The 23610-nt window shown below is 37.5% G+C and overlaps 1 protein-coding gene across 10 annotated transcripts in view; it reads left to right on the plus strand.

Annotated features, from left to right (window-relative positions):
- Window positions 1–23610, plus strand: part of Csnk1g3 (casein kinase 1 gamma 3) — a 90411-nt gene that overhangs the window by 12972 nt on the left and 53829 nt on the right. For all 10 annotated transcript variants that reach the window (XM_059246798.1, XM_059246802.1, XM_059246805.1 and 7 more), the window contains exons 2-3: window positions 11265–11690; window positions 19946–19986. In XM_059246798.1, the coding sequence (XP_059102781.1) occupies window positions 11513–11690; window positions 19946–19986 (219 nt within the window). In that variant the 5' untranslated portion in view covers window positions 11265–11512. The remainder of the gene's footprint in view (window positions 1–11264; window positions 11691–19945; window positions 19987–23610) is intronic.

The following is a 23610-nucleotide window of genomic DNA, read 5'->3' on the forward strand; positions in this document are numbered from 1 at the left end:
CAGCTTTTACTTGAAACATTTATTTCTAGAATAAGCTTATTAGAATTATTTAAAAGAAAGTAACATTTAAGAGCTTTTATTGTTTAAATAAGGTAGTATATGTATGTTGTTATCTTTAGTGATGTCTTTTAAGTACTGGGGATTGAATATGGGGCAGTGTACATGTAAGCAAGTGCTCTACTATTGAGCCATATCCCTTGACCTCTTTTTATTTGTATTTTGAGGCAGGGGCTCACTAACGAAGTTAACCAGGTGTCCTTGAACTCGTAAAGCTCCTATTCATCCTGTCATAGTGCTGGGATTTATAGACCCACACTTTCTAAGCCCAGCTTTTTTTTTTTTTCCCCTTTTTCTTTTTGGATTGTAGCAATTTGGAGAGTCAGAATTGCAGTATTAAAGACCTTTGATCAGTGAGATATTATTTCATTTCTCATATTGTGTCTTGGATCTATAAATTGCCTTACAGCTTTATGGTCAGCATTCTATCCCTTTATTCAGAAAAGAAACGGCTATGTGAATTAATACTCCCAAATTTCTAAGAACATTTTCATTGATCATTGATTATTCTTTGGAACAGTTTTTAATGTGTTCTATTATTGGGAAGAAAAGTTGAGTAGCATTACTTCTGCTTTTGAGGACATCAGATTAAAAAATTGGAGTATCTCGATACTAAATAACATTGTTCTCTATGCTTCCTTAACATAGACAGTGAAATGCAGAGGTTTGATTGGATTCAGTTTCCGATGCTTTGCTTCTATTGGAAAGATTTGAACATTCTTCTTATGATATTAACAATCATTCCTCATCTTTGTTTAGTTTCATTATATTCACCAGGAGTCATATAATGGTGACTTATTCCTTATTCTTGTTAATTCTTGTTCCTTATTCATTTATTAGATGAAGGTAAGTGTGAGTGTGTGTGTGTGTGTAGGCCAGAGACTGACATCTGGTCTCTTCCTTACTTGTTCTCCATTTTGTTTTTTGAGAGTGTTTCTCACTGAAGCTGGCTCTCAGGATTTGGCTAGACGGGCTGGCCAGCAAGCCCTGGGGTTCTTCCTGTCTCCGCCTCCCTAGTGCTAGGATTGTGGGTGCATGGTTTAGTTCATTCCTGGTTTAGTTCAAAGACTGCACTGGGGCTTAAATTTAGCTCTGTGCACTTACAGAGCAAGCACTTACCCCCCCACCCCCACCCCCACCCCCACCCCCAGCGCTCTCCAGCCCTGGAATACTTTTTTTATAAAGCCAATGTTTCTCTCACTGTGTTGCCCAGGTTGGTCTACAGTTTAAGATCCTCCTGCCTCAGCCTAGGATTATAGATGCAAACAGATGCAATGTTTAGCTTTTTATTTGCGTGCTGGAGGTCTGAACTCAACTCCTTGCTTGTGTGACTGAACCATCTTCCCAGCATGAGGTGGAATACTTTCAATGAGAAGATTTTCATCAATTAGAGGAGATTTTTACCCTTTTTTTTTTTTGACTATTTGAGGATTCCATATTTGCAAATTTTCCTAATTGCTAGCATTTATTTGTAATCTGAAAATTAATACTCCTGCTGCTATTCCAGTGAGTTACAAACAGGAGCATACAAAAAGTAGAAAAAACTTTGATCGAGTCAGTGTGTGTTCCCAGCTGAGGTTAAATAAGGTGACTCAGTCTCCTGGTTTTGCTTTTCATAATGAGTCCTTTCCTTTCCTTTTTCCTTTTGTGATTTTGTTTAAAATGACCCCAGACCTACTGCTGAAGTGCTGAATGATGTTCCTAAGCACAGGAAAACTGGTGTGTCGTGGACAAAATAAGTAAGTTAGTTCAGGTGCAGATATAAGTGTAATGTTGTAAAGTGCTTTAAAACAGAAACATACATAAAGTAAGTTGGTATATTAGTTGGTTGATTGAACTTTTGTCACGAAAGAAAGAGTCTGGAAAAAACCTTAAATGTATTTTTCCTAGGAACAGTGGTTCAGTGTTTGATTATTCTGTATTTGCACTAACCTGATAAAACATAACTATTGTGAATTAGATGTTTGATTTTGATTAACAGAAGTAAAGAATTTTTTTGACTTTCCTGATGAACAGAAGTAAAGAATTTTTTAATGACAATAAAAGGTGTACTTGAAAAGTTGTAGGTCATGGAAGTACGGATAATATTCACCCCAACCCTTCTGCTTGATTCCCCCATATCCACCTCCTCAGCCCCTTACAATTTCATGTCCTCTTTCTTTTTTAATAACTCACCCAGTTCAGTTTGTGCTGCTCATCTACTCATGGGTGTGGGGCCGTCCACTGGAGTGGGGTCCACCTACCAGGGGCCACACCCTTAAGAAAACTGGCGCTCCCTCCCCTAGCAGCCATCAGTTGGCAATAGCTCTTCAGTTAGAAGTGGAGGCTTATGGACTCCTCCTCCCTCTCTGCTGGTATGCTGACTGCCTTGATCTTACAGTCTCATGCCTGCAGACACAGCTGCTGTGAGTTCGCAGTGCAGTGGTCCTTGTTATGTTCCAAAGGCAGTTTCACGCCTACCCTCCTCACCTCTGGTTCTTATAACCTTTCTTCCCCTCTTCCTTTATGGTCCCTGAGCCTTTGGGGTGTGAGTAGGAGTGTGATATGCATTTCCTACTTGTGGCTGAGTGCTCTGCTGACACTGTCTTTCCTCTGATTAGTTGAGTTTTGTGCTTGCCACTGCCTACTGCACAAAGAAACTTTCCCAATGAGGTTTGAGGGCTGCAGAAAGATGAATTCAGGGGACAGTTTGATACTGTGTCTCTTTAGCAGAATAATAGTAATAAATTCAACACGGGGGGCCTGTGAGCTCTGGAGTCATGGGTTCAGAGCCAGATTTATGGTACTAGGCATGAGTTTTCTAGAGCAGGCCTGAAAACCAATTGGAAAGCAGCAGGTTACACTCATGAGGTTGTTCCTACTGTTGTACCCCTGGATGTATCCTGCCAGACTAGTTGTTACTGTAATTCAGAGGGTTCCATGGTAGAAGAGGTTTGTTGGAGGGTTAAGCAGGTCAGTTCTGGGACTGGAAAAGTAGTTGATGGAGTGATAAAATATTCCTGTTTCATTTCCAAACTGTAATCAGCCAGTGGTTCTGAGGGCTTCTCTCTCACCATCTTACCTGGAAAGACAATTCTTAAATGGTCAGACTGAGTCTGATCCGCAGTTCTCTGTATGTATATAGTACGTGCTTAAAAGACTGAGTAGTTTCCAGTTCTGCTGACAGTTGAGACATGTGGGCTTCAGGAAAGATGTATGGGTGTTCATACTCACTTATGAGGGACTGGTGAGATGGTTCAGTAGTTAAGAAGTTAAGAGCACTTGTTCTTCTTTTAGAGGACCTGAGTTTGGTTCCCAGCACCCAAGTCAGGTGTCTCACACACTCTAATTCTAGCTCCAGGAAATCCATCACCCTCTTCTGGCCTCTGCAGACACCTGCACATATGTAGCACACACACATAAACATACACATAAATAAATATAAAAAACAAATCCACTTGTGAAATTGAAAATAAAAGACACTGTGTGGACTTCCACACGCTCACATCCTAGTGTATTGGTCTGCTTTCTGTTAGCATTCTGAAAACTTGAAGTTGAATGCTTTTATAAAGAAAGGAAGTTGGCCTGATGAGACACCTCATTGGCAAAGTGTCTGCTATGCAACCATACAATCATGAGTTTATATTCCCCAGATTCTTGTAAGAGATCCAGATGTGGTTGTTGCATACATCCCTAAGTCTATTCCTGGGGAACAGTGGAGACAGCTGGATTTCTGGAATGTGCTGACTAGCTGCTCAAGTCAGTCAATACTAGTTTCAGAGAGGAAACCCATCTTAAAAAGATAAGGTAGAAAGCAATTGAGGAAGGCAGCCACAGCTTGCCACACGTGTGCACATGTATGCATACACACACGCATAAACGTGATCACACAGACACTATATGCTCACATTTATGCTTCACCCTCCCTCCTCCAGTAGAAGTTGATTTAGCTCATAGTTCTAGAGATTTAAGGGCATGCAGATGACATTGGCTTGTTCTGGTGAGGAATTCATTTTGGGTGTCCTTATGGTTGTGAATGGAGATGTCACATGGTGAGACAGGAAACCAGAGGGTAGAGGAAGCTCTTTTATGACACTTGGGAACTAAATCACTTCCAAGGGTTTATCTTGATGACCATCTAGGTCTGATTTTCTTCTAGGACTGCTTAAAAAAAATCACACTATCTTTTAGTATCACACTGGGGACCCAGTTTTCAGCATGTGAGCCCTTGGGGACATGTTCAAACTATACCTATCATAGTGTCTACTTACTTGAGAATAGTCAGATCTAGATGGCTAGAAAATTCTTTTAATTAGACTTACAAATTTTCCTCTGCTGAGGAAGTTTAGAATTTGATAGTTTCTTACTTAAAAATTGCCTTCATTGTACTTGATTATAATGTGCTATGATTTGGTATTCCTCTTGTTATATATTAGTTTTAATTGTAGAAATATTTTTGACTACAATCTATAGAAATGTATTTTACTTGATCAGTCCCCCTTTCTCTTTCTGGAGCACGCGCACACGCACCCACACCCACCGTTCATTATAGAACTGAAAGTCTCATTAAACATGATTTTTGGGCCAGGCATGGTGGCTCATGCCTTTGATCCCAGCACTTGGGAGGCAGAGACTAGTGGGTCTCTGAGTTTGAGGCTAGCCTGGTCTAAACAAGTGAGTTCCAGGACAGCCAGGGCTATGTAGACAGACCCTTTCTCAAAACAAAACAAACAATTACAACAAAAAACAATATGATTTTTCCTTATTACATATGTGCACTCCATTTTCTTTTCTAATAGGCAGTGTCATTTTAAATGCCTGCTGTTTAAGACCCATGAAGTTAGTTTCAGGAGTGATTGGTGGATTCTACCTAATCCACAGTTGAGAGACTATAAAAACCAGTTAGTAATCTCTTTTTTCTTTTAAATTTCTTTTCCTTCCTTCCTTCCTTCCTTCCTTCCTTCCTTCCTTCCTTCCTCCCTCCCTCCCTCCCTCCCTCCCTCCCTCCCTCCCTTCCTTCCTTCCTTCCTTCCTTCCTTTTTCTTTTCTTTTTTGCATTTTCCTCTCTTTTAGGTGGTAAGTTTCAAAGGCTAGACAGTCCTGGATCATCTTCATAGGAATGTACAGGGACATCATTGAAATCAAGTTTCAGAAATATTAAGTCATTTTAGATAATAGGTTCTAAGTCATTTGAGACAATTTTTGTAGTGTGTAATTAAAGAAACTGATGTCAATATTTTTGACATTACAGCTAATGATTTAACTTTAAAAATAAGTGTTTATTCTTTTTGTAGACAACTGCAGTTGGAGTAATGCCAGAAACCAGGAACTGGGACACTTCCTGCTAACAGTTTGTGATGTAGTGGCTAGCCATCACATTGCAAATGTCTCCATTCATTTACATTTCAGAGAGGCTTGAAGACACATATTCTGATACAGTTTTTTATAGAGACTGAATAAAGCGTTTAATACCCCACATGAGCCTTTTTGTAGTAAATACTTAGTTTTAGCTGTCTACTTTTCGAGAACTTTATACATGAGTACTTTTCATCATTTTTACCATTTTCTCCCTCTCCAACTCCCTCCATGTCCCCTCTGCTCCTCTCAAATTCAAGGTCTCGTCTTTATTATTTGTATATTCATACATATACACACACAATACATACAACCTAGTGGGTCTGTTTAGTGTTGCTTATATAAATACATACATATATATATATATATATATAATTTTTTTATTTCATGTAACAAACCTGTGGGGAAATAACACTGTCACAAATAAGATTTGAATATAAAATTTGATATTAACTTTCGTTACAGTTTTGTGCTTGTAAATTTTAACGTTTATTAGAGGTGCATGGACTAGTTCTTTTTCTTTTTTTTTTTAACTACAACAATATTTTGAAAGTTAGTATAATATTAAATTATTTTACAAATCTAGAACTTCTCATGGGTGTCTATTTGGTGTAGGAGGCAGAATGTAACTACACAGATACATTCTAAGACTGTTTCTCTGTTTTATCTACGTTGTATCCTTAAAGAGGTCAGCCCTCTGTGTAAGGTCTGAAATGATTGAACCATGCAGATTAGAAAATCTGATTTTCTGTTTTGAAGATTTATCAGTGATTGTCAAATTAGAGTATACCAGTCCCTGTGTGTCTACACACAGTCAGGTAATGCTAGTTAGTGTTCTCCAGATCGAGAAGCTCTTTTATTAATGGATGTCAGTATATCACAACTGAAGCTGTTCATGAAAATAGGACAGTGATTATTCATATTTGCTCTTTCTTAAAGACAATTGAAAAAGCACCCTTTTGGCTAGTTCCCTGTCTTTTAACATATATTTTGTTACCACTTATACACATTCATGTAGCTAACTATGTTTACTAATTTTAGTAGAAAGATTAGGATTTCAGTTAAAGGGGAAACAGCTGTTAGAAAAATTACAGTATCCTCAGGCATTATAAAGATTGTGTGTTATGAAAAATTGTGAACAGGGTGTGTTTCTGTGACACACCTCAGTAGTTATGATGCCTAATCTTTACGATCTACTGTTTAGTCATGTTCCTTGTATCCTTGAGTTGACTGTTTCTCTAAACACATTCATAGTCTAACTCTCGATAATATCTGTAGCTACAGTGCAGCACTACAGCACTGCTACACACTGCACACTACTACACACTGCACACTACTACACACTACTACACACTACAGCACTACTACACACTACACACTACAGCACTACTACATACTACACACTACACACTACAGCACTACTACACACTACACACTACAGCACTACTACACACTACACACTACACACTATAGCACTACTACACACTACAACACTACTACACACTACACACTACAGCACTACTACACACTACACACTACACACTACAGCACTAGTACACACTACACACTACAGCACTACTACACACTACACACTATACACTACAGCACTACTACACACCACACACCACACACCACACACCACGCACTACAGTTCTTTCCTTAGCTATTTTTTTTAAAGTAACTGGAATTAAATTGAACACAGCAAATCGTATCTAGTCACATTTGTGCTTTGTGATCAACTACTAGGAAATGCAGAAATAAATTTGCTTTGTGTGGGTTCTAAACTGAACAGTATGTAGTATTTCTTCCTCATTTTCTGACTTAAATATGTTTTAGGCCTTTGATAGTATGTCTATTGAAACTGTTCTAGATATTTAAAGAAACATAGTTGAATTTTCAACCACTGGTGTTAGTATTTAGACAGATTGTTTGTGAGATTTATTTATCTAGTTTTCAAGTGCTGGGGCTGGGGCTCAGGTCCCAGGTTCCACTTGCATGTGGAAGGCAAGTACTTTATGAAAGAGCTACATACCAGCCCTGTTTCTAAGAAGGTGTGTGTTCATACAACAGTTCAGTGAGGAAATGGAAGTGTACCTTGTTAGTTGTTCGTTCCTTTTTAAAGATTGTGTCATCGTTGAAAACTATGGGTTCTTCCGTCAGAAAAATGCTGGAGAGGTCATGGATTTCAGATTAAGAAGTCCCCAACCCTTTCCAGTTCAGTAAACTGAGAGGAGTGCTTACCTCTGGGAAGGCAAACAGACTGAGGAGGGAGAAATGTGTAAATATCCGTGGAACATTTTTACTTCATTTGTGGATTATTTGGTTTCTTATATGTATAGTATGGTTTTGGATAGCTCACTATTTAAACATAAATGAAAAGCTATACATCGAAAATACAAAAAATTTCCAAAAGAAAATAATTTTTTTTCTAAATGGAAAAAAAGCAGAGAAGGAATTTTATTTTAAAAGTTTCAAAAATATTGCTGTTATATTAGTTAATAGTTAACAGTTCAATAACTATTTAAAAGAGCTGCATCTTAAGATAAGCTTTATGTAAAAATAAGGGGGATATGCTTTGAGATATTGTGCTAAGTTTTTTTTCGTGAATGGGCATCGTTTTTTAATATTTACTTTAAATTATGTATATCTGTGTGCATGCATGTGTGCATGACAGAGGGCAGTTTTGGGGGGTTGAAGCACTATGCCTTTACCCTCTGAGCCATTCAATCAGCCCAGCTATTATTTTAAAAGCCCTAATTTGAGGTGCAGTGTACATATAACACCATGTTCAGGTTTTCAGTGTAGTTTTATGCATTGGCAAATGTATAGCTGCCTGTACTGTACCTTAATGAAGGTACAGGACATACGTACACATCCATGAGGCAGTTCCTCCACGATATTTTCTAGTGACTATCCTCTACCTGGTAAACCGTGGCTGATTTCTATTCCTGTAGCTTAGTTCTACTGGTTCTAGGATTTCAATGACTGTAACTCATTTGTGCCTGATGTCTTTTGACCTACTTGTGATTCAGATAGTATCCTGTTATATGAATATACCAATGTTTATTCTTCTGTTGAGAATACTTTGATTGTGGCCAGTTTTGATTATTATAAATAAGGTTACAATAAGAATTGGTGACATCTGTCTGAATACATTGTTTTATTGATAGGTCATAGGATAAATATACATTTTACTTTATAAGAAACTGTCAACTATTTTATACTTGCACCAGAAATTAATGACAAGTCTATTTGTTTTTAATATTTGCTAGCATTGTTATTGATAGTCTTTTAAAGTTTTGCCATACTTATGAGTATGAAATGATATTTTTATGGTTTTAATTTGTATTTCCATGGTTATGATAAGCAAGACTTCATATATTTATTGACTATTTGCTTGCATTCTTTGTGGAAAATATATTCAAATTTTTTCCATAAAAATAAAGTTTATTATTTAATTGTAGTATATTAATGCATATTCATAAAAGTATGCACTAATTTCCCTTAATTTTTGGTGTTTCTGTTCAGTTCTATTTATTAACTTTCAATCTTATTTTTCTTTTATATATCATAAGCTTGCAAAGCTATTTCCCTTTATAGTTCTACAGTTTTTGTGTTTAGACATATGATTCATTACATATTATTCTTTCATGGGTTGAAGCAGGTTCATTTTTTTTTTTCACACAGATGTATGGTTATTGTGACCTATGTCACTTTGGAATCAACTTGGTGTCTTAGTGGAAAACAGCTGAGCATCTGTGTGGCTGTTTTGGAGTCTGCTGTTGTGTTTTCCCCTTCTGTAGTAGCTCCACATTATCTTGATTACTGTAGCTCCCTAGTAAGCTTTGGCATCAGGTGCTGTATATTGAATGTTGTTTTTGTGATTTGAAATTGTTTATTCTAGATTCTGCATTTCCACATCAACTTTAGGAATGGTCTTATCAGTTTAGAAAACAAACTCACTGACCAGTTAGTTGCTTGGGGTTGTGTTGACTTTATAGATATTTTTACAAGTTACATTTTGAGGTGTTCTGTTCTCCTTCCTTATTTCATTATGTAGCCCAGTAAGGGGATTGCAGGCATATGTCACCACAACCTAGCTTGACACTGTTATTGCAAGGAATGGAAGCCCGCTTGGAGTGTTTAGATGTGATATAGCTGCCAGATTGCCCACAGAGGTCACATGCATTTGCTACCTGAAATTTCTAAAGGAAGTGTGTGATTGCTCTTTGAAAAGTCCCCAACGTGGTTTTTTTTTTTTTTTTTTTTTTTTTAATTCTTTAGTGTTTTCATCTGTATTTTGGAAAATTCAGTACATGTAGCTAGGCATGGTGGTATATAGCTGTAATGTTAGAACTTGGGAGTCTGAGTCAGGAAGATTGTAAGTCTGAAACCAGACTGTGGTACATAATAAAACCCTGCCTCTAAAAGAAACTTTTATACCTATCTTCTTCAACATCTCTTAGCCTTGTGAAATTACTTCTTTAAAGACTTAGTTTGAGTGTTACATAAAAATTATTTTCCTTGAGAGATATGAAGACTGTGTTTTTGTATTATCAGTTTTGTGACTCTTTCCTGTATATAAAGAATAATAAATATTTGAGTAAATGAGAAGATACTTTTGAAATGAAGATAAAATGAAAATATACTTTTGAAAAGTCTAAAAATTAAGTATACAGGAGTGAAGAAAATAGTTAAGATTTAAATGTGTTGTTTTTTTTTTTAATGTGGTGTTTTTAAAATGTGGTGTTTTTCTGCTTTTAAATAGAATCGCTGTATTAATTTCCCAGACTTTTTTGAGCACTCCTTTTTCTAATTGCAGTAACTTTAAATTGGGATGTCTAGGCTAATCAGTGTATATTGTTTTATGACACACTCAGGACTTTTTTCCTTTGTTGTTTTAAAACAACCAGATCTCTGATTTTTAAGTTTTGTGTTTGTGGGGGACAGGGAGCTGCCTCAGGTGGAAAAGTAGCTCCTGCACAAGCATGGGGACCCGAGTTTGGATCCCAGTGCTCATGTAAGAAGGCAGGCATGATGTGTGCCTCTGTAACCTTGTCACTGGAAAGGGGCACAGGCAGGCGGGCCCTTGGAGCTTGCTGTCCTGCCAGCCTGGCTAGCCAGTGAACACTAACTAGGTTATTAACGCCCCCCCCCCCCCCGCAAAAAAAAAAAAAAAAAAAGAAAAAAGGAAAAGAAAGAAAGAAAGAAAGAAGTGGAGAGTGATTAAGGAAAGACACCTGTGGTGACTTAAGTACGAATGGCCCCCATAGGCACATGTATTTGAACACTTGTTCCCCAATTGGTGGTGCTGCTTGGAGAGGTTCCAGAATTCTTTGGAGGGCTAGCCTTGCTGGAGGAAGTGTGTCACTGGGGTAGGCTTACATTTTCAGTCTTACCCGCTTACAGTTTGCTTTCTCTGCTTGCTACTTGCAGTTGAGATATGATCTCTCAACTCCTGTGTGAGCCACCCGATGTCTTGCCTTCCTCGCCACTGTGGCCAAAATAAACTCTTCCATAAGCTGATTTTGATTATGATGTTTTAGCAAAGCGACAAAAGCTGGTAAAAGACATGATTGCTACCTCTGGCCTTCATACATACATGCACATACGTGTGCCCACATGCTCATGGTCATATAAACATCTGTACACATGCACCACACATGTACACACAAATACACAATTTTTTTAAAAGTCGAATTTGGTTTTTGTGGTGTTTGGTCTTAAAATATAGACATACAAAGTAATGGTAGACTTAAGAGTCTACTGTGCTTTGATTATAGGGACCTCAACAGGTAACCTAAGCTTTTGTCATTCACTTTCCTAAATATGTGTGTTATCTTTGTTGACAGTTTTCTCTTGTAATGTTACAGCGCTCTATCAACACCAGCGTGTATCACCGAGAAGATAATTTTGAAGACATACTTTGCTGAGAAGACAACTGCGAAGAGTTGTCCGAATGGGATGAACACGCCTCAGGTGACTGTCTATCCGCGGAAGTCTGAATGCTAACGTTGCTCATCGGGTACTGTTACCTAGTGATGCACCTACTCCTACAGTACCCCATTTCATTGTGCTCGTCTTGATTAAAGAATTCAAAGTGGAGTACCGCAAACTTGATATGGATAGTAAAAAGAAAGACAAGGACAAATCAGATGATAGAATGGCACGACCCAGTGGTCGATCAGGGCACGGCACTCGAGGAACTGGGTCTTCGTCATCTGGAGTTTTAATGGTTGGACCTAACTTTAGAGTTGGGAAAAAAATTGGATGTGGCAATTTTGGAGAATTACGATTAGGTAAGATTGTTTCTTTATTACATAATGTGAAGAGCATTTTTTAACCGAATACACTTGTAAAGCTACTTTCTTGTTTTAGTTGTTAAGTTCTTCCAGTGTACACATTGTGGGCTTTAGCTGACCATGGTTTCTCAAAGTGCTGGTTATAAAGAATGCAGATGTTGGAAATTTCTTAGTTATTTGTGCTTTGATTTGTAAGGAATTCCCTAGTATCTAGATGTCTATTTGTTTGAGATTATTCTTATTTCTTAAGAATGTGAGAAAACAAGAAAAAGTAAATTTAAAAGGCCATGGCCTATGGTACTTGCTCTTTCAGAGCACTCAGGTTTGATTCCCAGCACCATGTGGCAGCTCACAACCACTTGTAACTCCAGTTTAAAGGGATCCTGTGCCTTCTCCTGACCTTCCTGAGCATCAGGCTCAAGTGCATAGTGCACAGACGTACGTAAGTACATACATATGTATGTATGTATGCATGTATATGCAGGCAAAACACCCACACAAAGGCCATAGCTTCCAGGAAGTCTTTTGTTGTATAGTATATTTTGGGTGGATATCTAGGTTCCATTTTCGTATTTCAAAACATTTAGTAACTGATCACTTTAGAATCATGTATGTGGCTTAAAGTCAAAAGTTAAGATACTATGTAAAATTAACTTTTACTTATTATAATAGCTTGTTTCTCTGCACCGTTCTCCTCTTTCCTTTGCCCTACTGTGTCTAGGCTAAGATTCAGGGTCATTTCTTTAACAAGGATCTCAAGTATCTACTCATGCTGTAACAGCGTGGGAAATGCTGGGCTTCCTGAAGCTCCTAACTGTCCACTTCAGGAACCTGAGGCTCCACAGGGAAGGCACTTGCTGAATGTCACAGAGTGGTTCAGTGACAGATAGAGATGTGAGATTTCAGTCTTCTTAGTCCTAGTGGAGTAGAGATGCTGTCTCCATTGAAAAGAAACATGGAATGTGGCATGGTGTCACAGGAATCAGTACTAAGGTACATTAAAGGCTTGCCTCACTAGACCAAGACTGTGAACTTGAGGGAAAAAAAAATGACTTCACAGTTTTCACTGGGTCCCATCAGTTGTTTAAAATAGAATGATTTGTATGTTTCTACTGAGCTATCTCTTATCATCTTGTAAAACACCCTGCTTTGTAGTGTCTCTTCTATTTCATTTGTTTTGTGTTGCTAATGTACATTAAATATGAATGAATGAAGAAGCAAGCTAATACAAGTTAGTGACATTCTTTGTACATAGCTATAAACGATGTAGTTGGCAGATTCCTTTGCATTTAGTAGGGACTAAAATGTTTGAAAGGACAAATATTTTATGGCCTATTTTTCCAAGATAGTATTCTTACTTGGGAGTTAGAGAAACTAGATTATTTACTTTCTGTCAAATTTTGAGATCATCCAATTCTTAACATTGATCATATACTGAAAAATGTTCATGAATCACTTTCTAGGTTATTATAAATATTAAATTTAAAGTATAATATAAAAGACTAACACAATATCTGTATAGCCTTTGGTTGTTCTTACTACAGTTTTCCACATAATTTAGAAATAACTATTCTTAAATATACACTCTGTGTGTGTATATATTCGTATAGAACAAATCTAGTGGGCCAACTTAACCAGAACAATATGAGACATAGTGTCTCATGAACTGTATACTGAAATTATAATGTATATTGTGGAGCATTCCTTTCTTTGTATTTGTGAGTGAGCAAAAATAAAAACGATGTGCTGGCTTAGTATCTCTAATCTTACTCAATCAAGTGATTATGTAGAATCTTAAGTGTGTTGTATTTATGTGTAAGATACTTACATATTTATTTAAATATATTAAATATATGTGTATCTTAAAGTCAAGTTAGTGTACTATAATAACATACGAGACTTTTCCTGCAAAGACATGATTCTATCAAAATCAAGCTTGGTAAACCAATGAGTTTACCGATGTTAATTTCAGTAGTCTATGTGAGAGGCCGGTATGCCTCAAAGGCAGCTACCTCACTAAAAAGCCCACTCTGTATGGGTGTCAGCTCAGGAAAAGTTGCACTTCTGGAGATCTGCCTGACTTACAGACAGCTTGACAGGTGTGGAGAGTGTCCTTTTCACAACCCCATGGGTGGAAGAGCCTTTTCTTTAAGCAGCTGTTTATTGCTTCCCTAAACTTAACCTTGGGTAGGGGCCTTGTGAATCTTTGGGAGCTTCAGCTCTCTAGTGTTTAGAAGATCATTTACTTCCTGAGCTTCATGCTTCATTCTCCTCCCCAGGAGGGAGTGTTTCCATATCCAGCAAATAAATACCTCTTCTCTTTCTATACATGTCATTGTTTTATGGATATCTAAGTATTTTACATATATACACTCATATCCATATACATAAACATACAGAGCTAAGTTAGTCATTTTAATTTTTCTTATTCAGAGACTACTGAGGGGTCTCTTTCTTTTAGAAGCCCTCCGTGGTTTCTTTGTTTAGAAAAGTTATTATAAGCATTACTTTTTAAAAGTTAGTTTGTATTCTTTCTAAATTTTTTTTTATTAATCTTTATTTTATTCTGTGTGTGTGGGTATTTTTCCTGCATATATATGTGAGTACCATGTGCACAGTACTTTTAGTTCTTGCAGAGGCTAGAAGAGGGTGTCAGATTCTGAGACTAGAGTCACAGACGGTTGTGAGCTGCCATGTGAGTGCTGGGAATTGAACCTGGGTTCTCTGGAAGAGCAACCAGTGCTCTTGACTGCTGAGACATCTCTCCAGTCCTGCTTTGGATCCTTAAAGTATTTTTATTAAAGTCACATTAATAAAAACATCCCAAACATTTGATTTTTCTATACTAATGTGTGTGTGTGTGTGGGGGCATTTGAGCAAGAAAGAATATGAGGTTTACCTTTCATAGGTAAGTACTTTTTAGCAAAGATGCTTATTTTCAACATGGATGCCCATTTTCAGGCTGGACAGTTTTTTGTTTTTGTAGGAAGCTGTCTCTTATATTGTAGGGGCACATGAAATACTTGAGAGCTCTTTGATACCTTGCTATTGTAACCTTATATAGAACTCAAAGAAACCCCCCAGCCCCACCCCATGCGTAGTTGCCCCAAGGAGATACAGTGCTGTCCCCTGCTGGAAACTGTTCTTACAGGTTATTAGTTTTTCAAAAAAGGACTGAGATTAAAAACCAAGCAAGCTTGTAAACATTAAATTTAAATTTTATTTAAATCAACATGTTAGACATTTTTATTTTAAATAATAGGTTGATTTATTTGTTCTTTTCTTTTATCTTCATGGGTTGGCAGTAAAACTTGAGTTTTTTGACTGTTGGTAGATAGATTTCAAGTTTAAACAACAATTCAGGATCCCTAGAACTATTTTTGAAACATACCACATACTTCAACCATAGCTAGCCAAAATAATAGGATTATATTGTGTATTTAAAGCATTTTTTGTATGTTATGATCTTTGGACATCTTTTAAAAATCATTACAATTCTTGAACGATTTCCTGCATATATGTGATGGATTTTGATCCCCACACACCTCTTAGGTCCTTTCCAAGTGCCTCTGTACTCTTCCCTGCAGTCTCCCTCCTACTGTCAGGTTTTGACTTTTAGAACATGCCCCTACTGAGTTTAATTAGGACCGCCTTGCCTGTGCCTGTGTGGGGAGTTCGTCACCAGAGCACGACCAACTTAGTGGTGGATACAGCTCACTGAAGAAAGTTACTTTTCCTTATCCTAGACGGCCAGGGTGGCACCTCAGGAGCGCCTCCCATCATGCTCTAATGTTGATGGCTGCAATCTTGTGCAGGTCTTGTGAAGACAACCTCAGGTGCTGGAGGTCATGAGTGGAGTAGTCATGTCAGTAGAGAACAGCATTTCATAGCACTCCTCCCAGTTATGAGGCTCTTGATCCCTTCTGCCCCTCGTCCTCCACGTTCTCTGAGCCTTGAGGCTTGGGGGAGTCATACTCAACAGTGACTGATTTCACTTGTTTCAGCCACTGACTTTACCTACAGCAAGCTCACTGCAACATTAAGCTTCTCTGAACTAATTTTTGATACTAGCACCAACTTATTGAATGAATTAGGCTAAATTGAAAGATGAGGTACCTCAGATCCCTCTGGCGCTAGCAGTCTTTACTTGGTGTTGTGTAGGGGAGGGGCAGGCGAGAGCCCTGTGTCTAACAATCCAAGAGTTTCTACAGCCTCAGTGTCTGGGGAGGTTCTTTTCTCTTGAAGTAAAAGCTTATTGGCATTGTCTTGACTTTTATCAAGTGTCAGTGCCAAGGCTTCTTCCTCACCACCCTTTATTTTTGTGGATGTTTTGCCTGTATGTATGTCTGTGCACCATGTATGTGCAGTCCTGTGGTGGTTAGAAGAGGGTGTTCAGTCCACTGGATTGGAGTGATAGATGGTTGTAAGCTGCTGTGTGGGTGCTGGGAGTTGAACCTGAGTCCTCTGAAATACCCAGAAGACTTCTTTGGACATCTTAAACAAACAAAAGCAAAAAACCATTTTGTTTGGGGAGAACCTGTACCTCCTAGAGTTGATCAGTTCTTAGGAAAAGAGCAGTTACCAGAGACTTAAGTAGGGGCATGCCTACTTAAGTATGGGAATTATCCAGTCTCCAGCTTTACTGTCTTTATCTGCCTGTATGTCCAAGGACAGTATTCTGTGCTGTGCTATTAGAGACCAGCACTCCACCCAAAGGTCATTGGAACTATGGAGACACATCAGTCCGAATCTGTTTACCTTGTCCTGTCTTCCCCCAAACTCTATAATAAAGGCCTTTGCGTCAGCTTTCCTTACCTTCTTGTCTTCTGCCACTAACTCAAACAGGGTGCTTCTGCAGTCCTCCATGGCAGTGGTTCTCAACCTTCCTAACTAATGCTGCAATGTTTACTACAGTTCCACATGCCCTGGTGACCCCTACCATAAAATTATTTCCGTTACTACTTCAGATCTGTCATTTTCTACTGTTATGAATTGTAATATAAATATCCTTGTTCTCCAACGGTCTTAGGTGACCCTGTGAAAGGATTGTCTAACCACCCCCAAAGAGACCACGACCCACAGGTTGAGAGTGGCTGCGCTCTGGCTTTCTGTATGATGCTTTCAGACTTGTGAATGTAATTAATTTCATTTTTCCAAGTTTCTCCTCTGTTTCCTTGTGGCTGTGTCTGATTGGCGTAACATTAAAAAAAAGTCAGAAATAACTTTATGAATTACCATATCTGAAATAAGATACAGCACCTTTCGACGTAAGTTTCCACAGGAGTTTATAACTTCTCTTATTTTTGGTTTTTTCCTCTTATTCCTGAATGGCTCACAACTCCTTATTTTGATGTTTGTGCTTGAAAATTACAGTGTTGAAAGTTCCATAAGCCTTATTCTCCATTATGTAAAGATTTGGGTAAATTCATCATTTTTATGTTTATTGACTTTTCTTCTGCAAAAAAATCCTAAAACACTTGAAAATGTAAAATTAAAGCGTAGATGGTGGGGCTGGCAAGATGGCTTAGTGCACAAAGGCACTTGTCACCAAGCCTGATGACCTAAGTCTAATCCTTGGTATCCACATGACGACAAGTCAGACTGACTTCTGCAAATTATCCTCTGACCACTACATGTACTCCATGGAACATGCATGCCCGCCCCCACCCCCTCCCATAAAGAAATAAATGTAAAAATTTAAAAATTGACAATGAAGCTATGACAATGAATTTAAAAATCCCCAAATACAGTTTTTTTAATCAAATTATTTTGTTTTCTTCACATAACCCAGACCAGAGGGAAAACACTCAGGGTATTGGTATCCTGTATGTTCAGTGTGGGGCTTAAGTGTCTGTACTGTGATTTTACTAGCTGCTACTCCTTTCCAGTAGCCAAATAGAAGAACGAAGAAGATTCCAGGACATATTACATTCCTGGAAATTGGAGGTGTTGTACTTCATGTCCACTGGTGTGAGGTTAATTACTTGGCCACACTAAGCTGAAAAAGAGCCTGGAAAACGTAGTTTGTAGCCAGCTGGAAAACTATTTTTAAACTTGGACATTCTTTATTATTGGAAGTGCAGAGTTAATACTGATGTCCCTGCTATAAACATATATGTAACATTTGAAGGACATAGTTTTCTGTAATAACTCCAGTTCCACAATATTGGTAAAACTTCTTTGGGTTCAGTGTAGCAGAAAACGGTATTGGAAATGTCACTTGAAATAGATTAAGATATCAATGAACTCGGCCCAGTCCACTTAGAGCCTTAATGGAATTCTCTATATCCACTCTGTCTTACTCATACCACAAAGACAGACACACTTTGTACACCATTCACTTTTGTGTGTAACACATATTGATTAAAATCTAACTGTCGGACTATGGCTGTACTCAGTGACAAGACTGTGTATTATTTAATCATCATTCATGTTTATGATTGTAATCCCCACCGTTCAGCCAGATCTCTAATATTAACAAAGATGATGCTTTTTAAGATTCAACTTCTTTTTCTTTGTTTCTTTCTTTTCTTTCTTTTTTTGCTGTGACATGAAAGATTAGACTATGAAAGCCAGCAAAAATGCTGGTGTGTTTTGGTTCTGTGGGATCTATATTTAAGAGTTCAGAATAAAATTATACAGTTATGAAGAGAATATAATGCTCTGAAGAAACATATATTTTTTTCATTTTTGATTCAATTGTGACTAGGATACCAGTCTAAAATGGTTACTAACACTCTTCACTTAGATTTGCTAGAGGACACCTACATTTTAATACATAATGAGTTTCTAAAAAGGTGCATGAAAACATTTCTAAATGTAAAACTAGTTCCTTAAAAATATAAAACATTCTCTAAAATTTGAAAAATATTATGTAGGCTTATTTAGTTTCAGAATGAAACTTGATCTGTACCACCACTTGGTATTTCTATTGGGTTAAATGTTTCAAGTATGTTGAGTTTATGAGATTGATGCTATCCAGCATTAATATGATTATTTTTCCCCTTTACACATTTTTATGCAGTAAAGACACTATTTAGACTACATCATGAATATTCTGCTCTGTAAAGATGTAGCACTTCTGAAAGTGAAATTAGGAGCTTCCTGAAAGGTTAAGGGGCGCTGTGCAGAAAAATGCCAAGCATGAAAATTGATAAACTGCCTGTTTTGTGTTTAATAGTCACTGTAACCAGAGCCAGATTCTCAGTTTAAAAACAAACAAGTCATTCTGTTTTTGTTACAATAGTCACTCATGCTAATTGAAAAAGTACTGGAAATTAAGAAACAACACGTGCTATTTTTATTTCATTCTTTTCGATGTACTTGTAAAGATACGTGTTAATTTATATTTCAAATTGTCCTTCTATGCTTATTGACTCTCAAATTCTTCGTAGTGTTTTTTTTTCCCCTGGGGCTGCAGATGCTGACCACTGGAATTTTTTTAGCTTATATGCAACATGAAGATAATTATAGTTTATTTAAATTCTTTGCATGTTAGTGATGTTAAACCTGTATTCTGATTTGTCATATACATACCTTTGTACTTAACATAATTTTCAGTGTTTAGAAGTTTAAAGTATTTCATATAAACAAATATGCATAAAATCCTGTTCTTCATGTTTTCTTATCCCTAGAAAGGTCTCCATATATTGAGATAAGTATTTTTTGTTTCACTTTTTAATATTTAACTCTAAATAATTTGTTTAAGTTGAGACATTAATAATTCTCTTCTAAAAGTAGTTAATGAGTTTTTTTAGCCAATTATTGATTAGTTTTCTTACTTATGTTTTAAACATATTCCAGAGTTTTTATATATCTGGATTTTTTTTAATATACTGGATTAAATATGTGGCATAATAATACTGTATTCCATAATGGTTTAAAAGGAAATGGTGGATGGGGAGAATCTTCTTTCATAAAGGTATTCTGGCTTAAAATGGATTCAGTATTCACTTGAATATTGGTTATTTTCTAAGTTGCATGAAATATAACATTGAGTCAGAATATTTTCCTTATTATAATTGGATAACGTATTTATTAGTACCGATTTCTACTTGGAATCTAAGTGAAATATTAAATGCATTATCGAGTTGATAGCAGTTTCCTTTTTTTCAGAGTTGGAAGTAAAAGCGTTTGCTCTATTTAAATGTCTTACATACTTTTTTTTTGTAAAAACAGTACAGGTCATGAAAATTATGTAAGTTAAATTTAAAAGTATTAGCAGGATCTGACTTTTTTCTTCCTTTTTCAAGGTAAAAATTTATACACAAATGAATATGTGGCGATTAAACTGGTAAGTTCATGATTATTCTACAATTATTTCCTTTAATTATTGGCTTATTAATTTTTCATCTTTACATTTTATATCTTGGGTGTTCATCTAAAAAGAAAAATGCTTGCATGACTGACCTTTTGTTCATGTCTCCGAAGCATATTATGATATATAGAGTGTCAGTGTTTTCTCTGCCATGAAAACTCTGTCCTTATTTTGGCAGCATCATGGAAGTGAAATTTTGAAGTTTGGCAGTGTTTTTAGTTTAGAAAGGTATTGTTAAGTGGATAAAAGCAAAATTTTTCTTTCTGATTCAAGCATTTAGACAAAATAACTATGTCTTTAGCATTTAGGATCGTATTTGAACGCATACTTCCAATTATCTTCTAATGTTTTTTCTACTGGTGTTTTATAAATCTGGTAAAGCTGGTTGTTGCTTGACTTTCAGGGATTCACAAAGCCATGAGTGTGGGTAGTAGCAAGGAGAGCAGTCATGGAGTAAAATTTCATGTGCTCAGTGTGACAGGTACAAAATAGTTCCCTTCTGGAAGAATTTGTACCCAGGGAATGCTTTTATTCATATATTTTATCATTCATTCATTCATTCATCTATTATTTATTTGGGAAGTCTCTAGTTAGATCTGGCTGTTTTAGAACTCACTATGTAGACCAGGCTGGCCTTGAACTCACAGAGATCCACCAGCTTCTGCTTCTCCAGTGCTGGGATTAAAGGCATGCTAGGAATGATTTGTATAAGGCGTATTTTCTCTTTCTGAGTGACAGGAAGGTTTCCCTGAGGTCCAGGTTGGCCTGTTCTTCTCATTCTCTTTACCCTTGTCGCCCTTGTCCTGACAGTGTGATTGTGTTATTAGGACGGTGTGAGTCAGACTGTCAGAGGAAGAGGCAGTGGGAAGGAATCCAAGGAAAAAGAAAGGCAGCTTATGAGCTGCAGTGGAAAGTCCCTGCTACTCCAAGTGTCTTTGTTAAGCTAAGCACCGGGCTGTGGCCCCACAGGACACATGGGACCGACACTTGACTTGTCCAGATGACTTCTCCCTGGTGTCAAGGTCTAGTCCTTGACTTTACAGTACAGTCTCTGGTTAGCTTATGGCAGGATTGTCACTGCTGTTTTTAATTGGATTTGTGGCTATCAGTTATTAGATCAGTTAATATAATCAAGCTCTCAGTGATGGCAAAGTTGAGAAAAATCATTTCTAATTTTTTATGAGAATTTTTTACTATTAAGATCAGGTGCCCAAATTAGTATAAATGTTGTTTTGTTTAAAATATAGTTAAAGTTTGTTCTTTATTCATGTTATAAATGTAGACAGTGTATCTTGATCATAGCTGTTTTCTCCTTCTCCCCTTTCTCCACTTCTTCCAGTATGTCCCCCTCCCACCTTATGTCCCTTAAGAAACAAAAAACAGAGGTCACCGAGTCCCATTAGTGCTGCCTGTATTCTTGTGGGTGTTGGGCCATCCCCTGGAGCGTGGTCAACCTGTCACGCCCACCCACCCTGTTCACTTTCTCTTCTCCAGCAGCCATCAGCTGTCAGCTGTGCAGAATGCCTTATGCATCCCTGCCCCCATCCGTGCTGGGATGTTGTCGATGGGCTTAGTCTTGTTCAGGCAACTCAGCTGTTCTCAGTTCATGGGTGCAGTGCCCGTGTCATGCCAGAGGACAGTGTTTTACAGCACTCCTTCCACTCCTCTGACATTGACATTGTTTCTGTCCCTCTTCAGGAAGGTTATATTCATTGAGGGTTTAAGGAATAAGGTGGGGAATATGAGGGGACTGATATAGCTGTCCCATTTAGGGCTGAGTAGTCAGTAGTCACTTGTTCTCAGCACTTTGACCAGTTATGCTTTAGGTAATTTTAAAGGGCTACATAGAAAGCCAATTTCAGCAGACAGGACTCAGTGTATAGGAATCACAGCAGAGAGACTGAGCCTACAGGAACTGTACAGTATTTAATGGGCATTCTGATTTTGTGTGGAATTGTTCTTTTTTTTTCCACGTTCTAGCCCATTGTATGGCATTGGAACCTCCAGGATAGAAATGTGTGGTGTTCTGTGCTAGTGATGAAGCGGCCATAATTAACAGCTGTGTGCAGAGGAGACAGGAGCCACTGCCAGGCTGCCTACTCCCTGGGTCTGGTTAATTCATCAGGTGTGACCCTCAGGTCCTGTTATTTTCAGACTTGGAACTTGTCGTCCTTCCTCTGGGGCCTTAGAAACTGCCAACCATGTTATCTTCCAGTCTCTCTCTATGCATGTCCATGTAGCCCTTCCATTTCAGTTTATTTTGTCTACTTCTCTTTTCTGTCCTTTTCTGGGGAGGTGTGGGGCCAGGGCTCCCTTCTTTTACTCTGACTATCGTTTTAGGCAGGGTTTTTTTTTCTAGCCCAGGCTGGCCTTGATCTTGCTGTGCAGCTGAGAATGACCTTGAACTCAGGATCCACTTCTGCCACTTTTCCAGTGCTAGGATTACAGGTGTGCGCCTTCACACTCAGCCTGTTTGTCTTTTTGTAAGTGCAGTGGTCAGCATTACATACAAAAATTATAACTACTCATAATTTAGGGTAACTGGTAACGTTTTTACTTTCGTGTTGTGAGAGAAGTATGGCCTATAGTCACATTCTCCCTAAATTTATTGGAAAGTCAGAAAAATGCTTACATTTTGGTCCTTAGTTTACTGTTTTCCATGTGTGTGCTTTGTTGATTTATCTGAGTGCAGTAGTTGAGCTGTAATTTTGTTTAGAACCAGCCACTTTTAGACATACCTCGTTTCTGTATTTTGGGAAAATAAAGGCACTGTTTGCTATTTTTTGAGAGCAGATCTTAGTGGCTATTTGTAGTTCTGTCACAGCTTACAAAGTGTTCACTTTTGTCTTTTATTACTCTACTTCAGATTGGTAGCTTATCTAGTGTTTCCAGTCACATAATTACCAGTTGCCCATGATGACTGAAAATGTCATTCTTTGATGATGTGACTTTTCCTACATGGTGGTATCATAACATTGTGTTATTGCTGTTGAAGTACAGGAATCAAGTTGAAATTACTGAACTAAGTAAGGACCATTTCCCTTTCTTTTTACCTGGAGGACATCAGTGATTAAGGTGTATATTTAATTTCAGTTGTGATAGTGTAAGTGGATATTATTTCACATCTTAAGGTTGTATATGTTTAGACAGTTAATCAAAATTTATGGATAATGGGTTGTTATATGGAAGGTACTACTTTCACTATTTTATATGTTACATTTTATATTATACACACAGATATCCATGCATATATAGAGGGAGGGAGGGAGAGAGGGGACCATAAAAAGTTTTAACTATTTTACAGATGAGGAACTGCAACATACATCAAAGTTAACTAACTTTCCAAACCACACAGCTAGTGAAGTGGGAAATCGAGGGTTTAAACCTAGTATAATTTGGTTTCAATCTCCATGCTTTTAACTACTACTCTGTATTGCCCCTCAAGATTTAAGCTTACCATTTTCTATGAATAATCCTTATGATTCTAAGTCTCTAGTGCACTTCATATATATTTATACATACCTCCTTGGGCTTCTCATTCTTGATTTTTTTTTTTTTTTTTTTTTTGCCTGTGACCATTGCTGCCCACTTTCCCATCAC

Source organism: Peromyscus eremicus, chromosome 19 (assembly GCF_949786415.1).
Source record: "Peromyscus eremicus chromosome 19, PerEre_H2_v1, whole genome shotgun sequence".
Lineage (NCBI taxonomy): Eukaryota > Metazoa > Chordata > Mammalia > Rodentia > Cricetidae > Peromyscus > Peromyscus eremicus.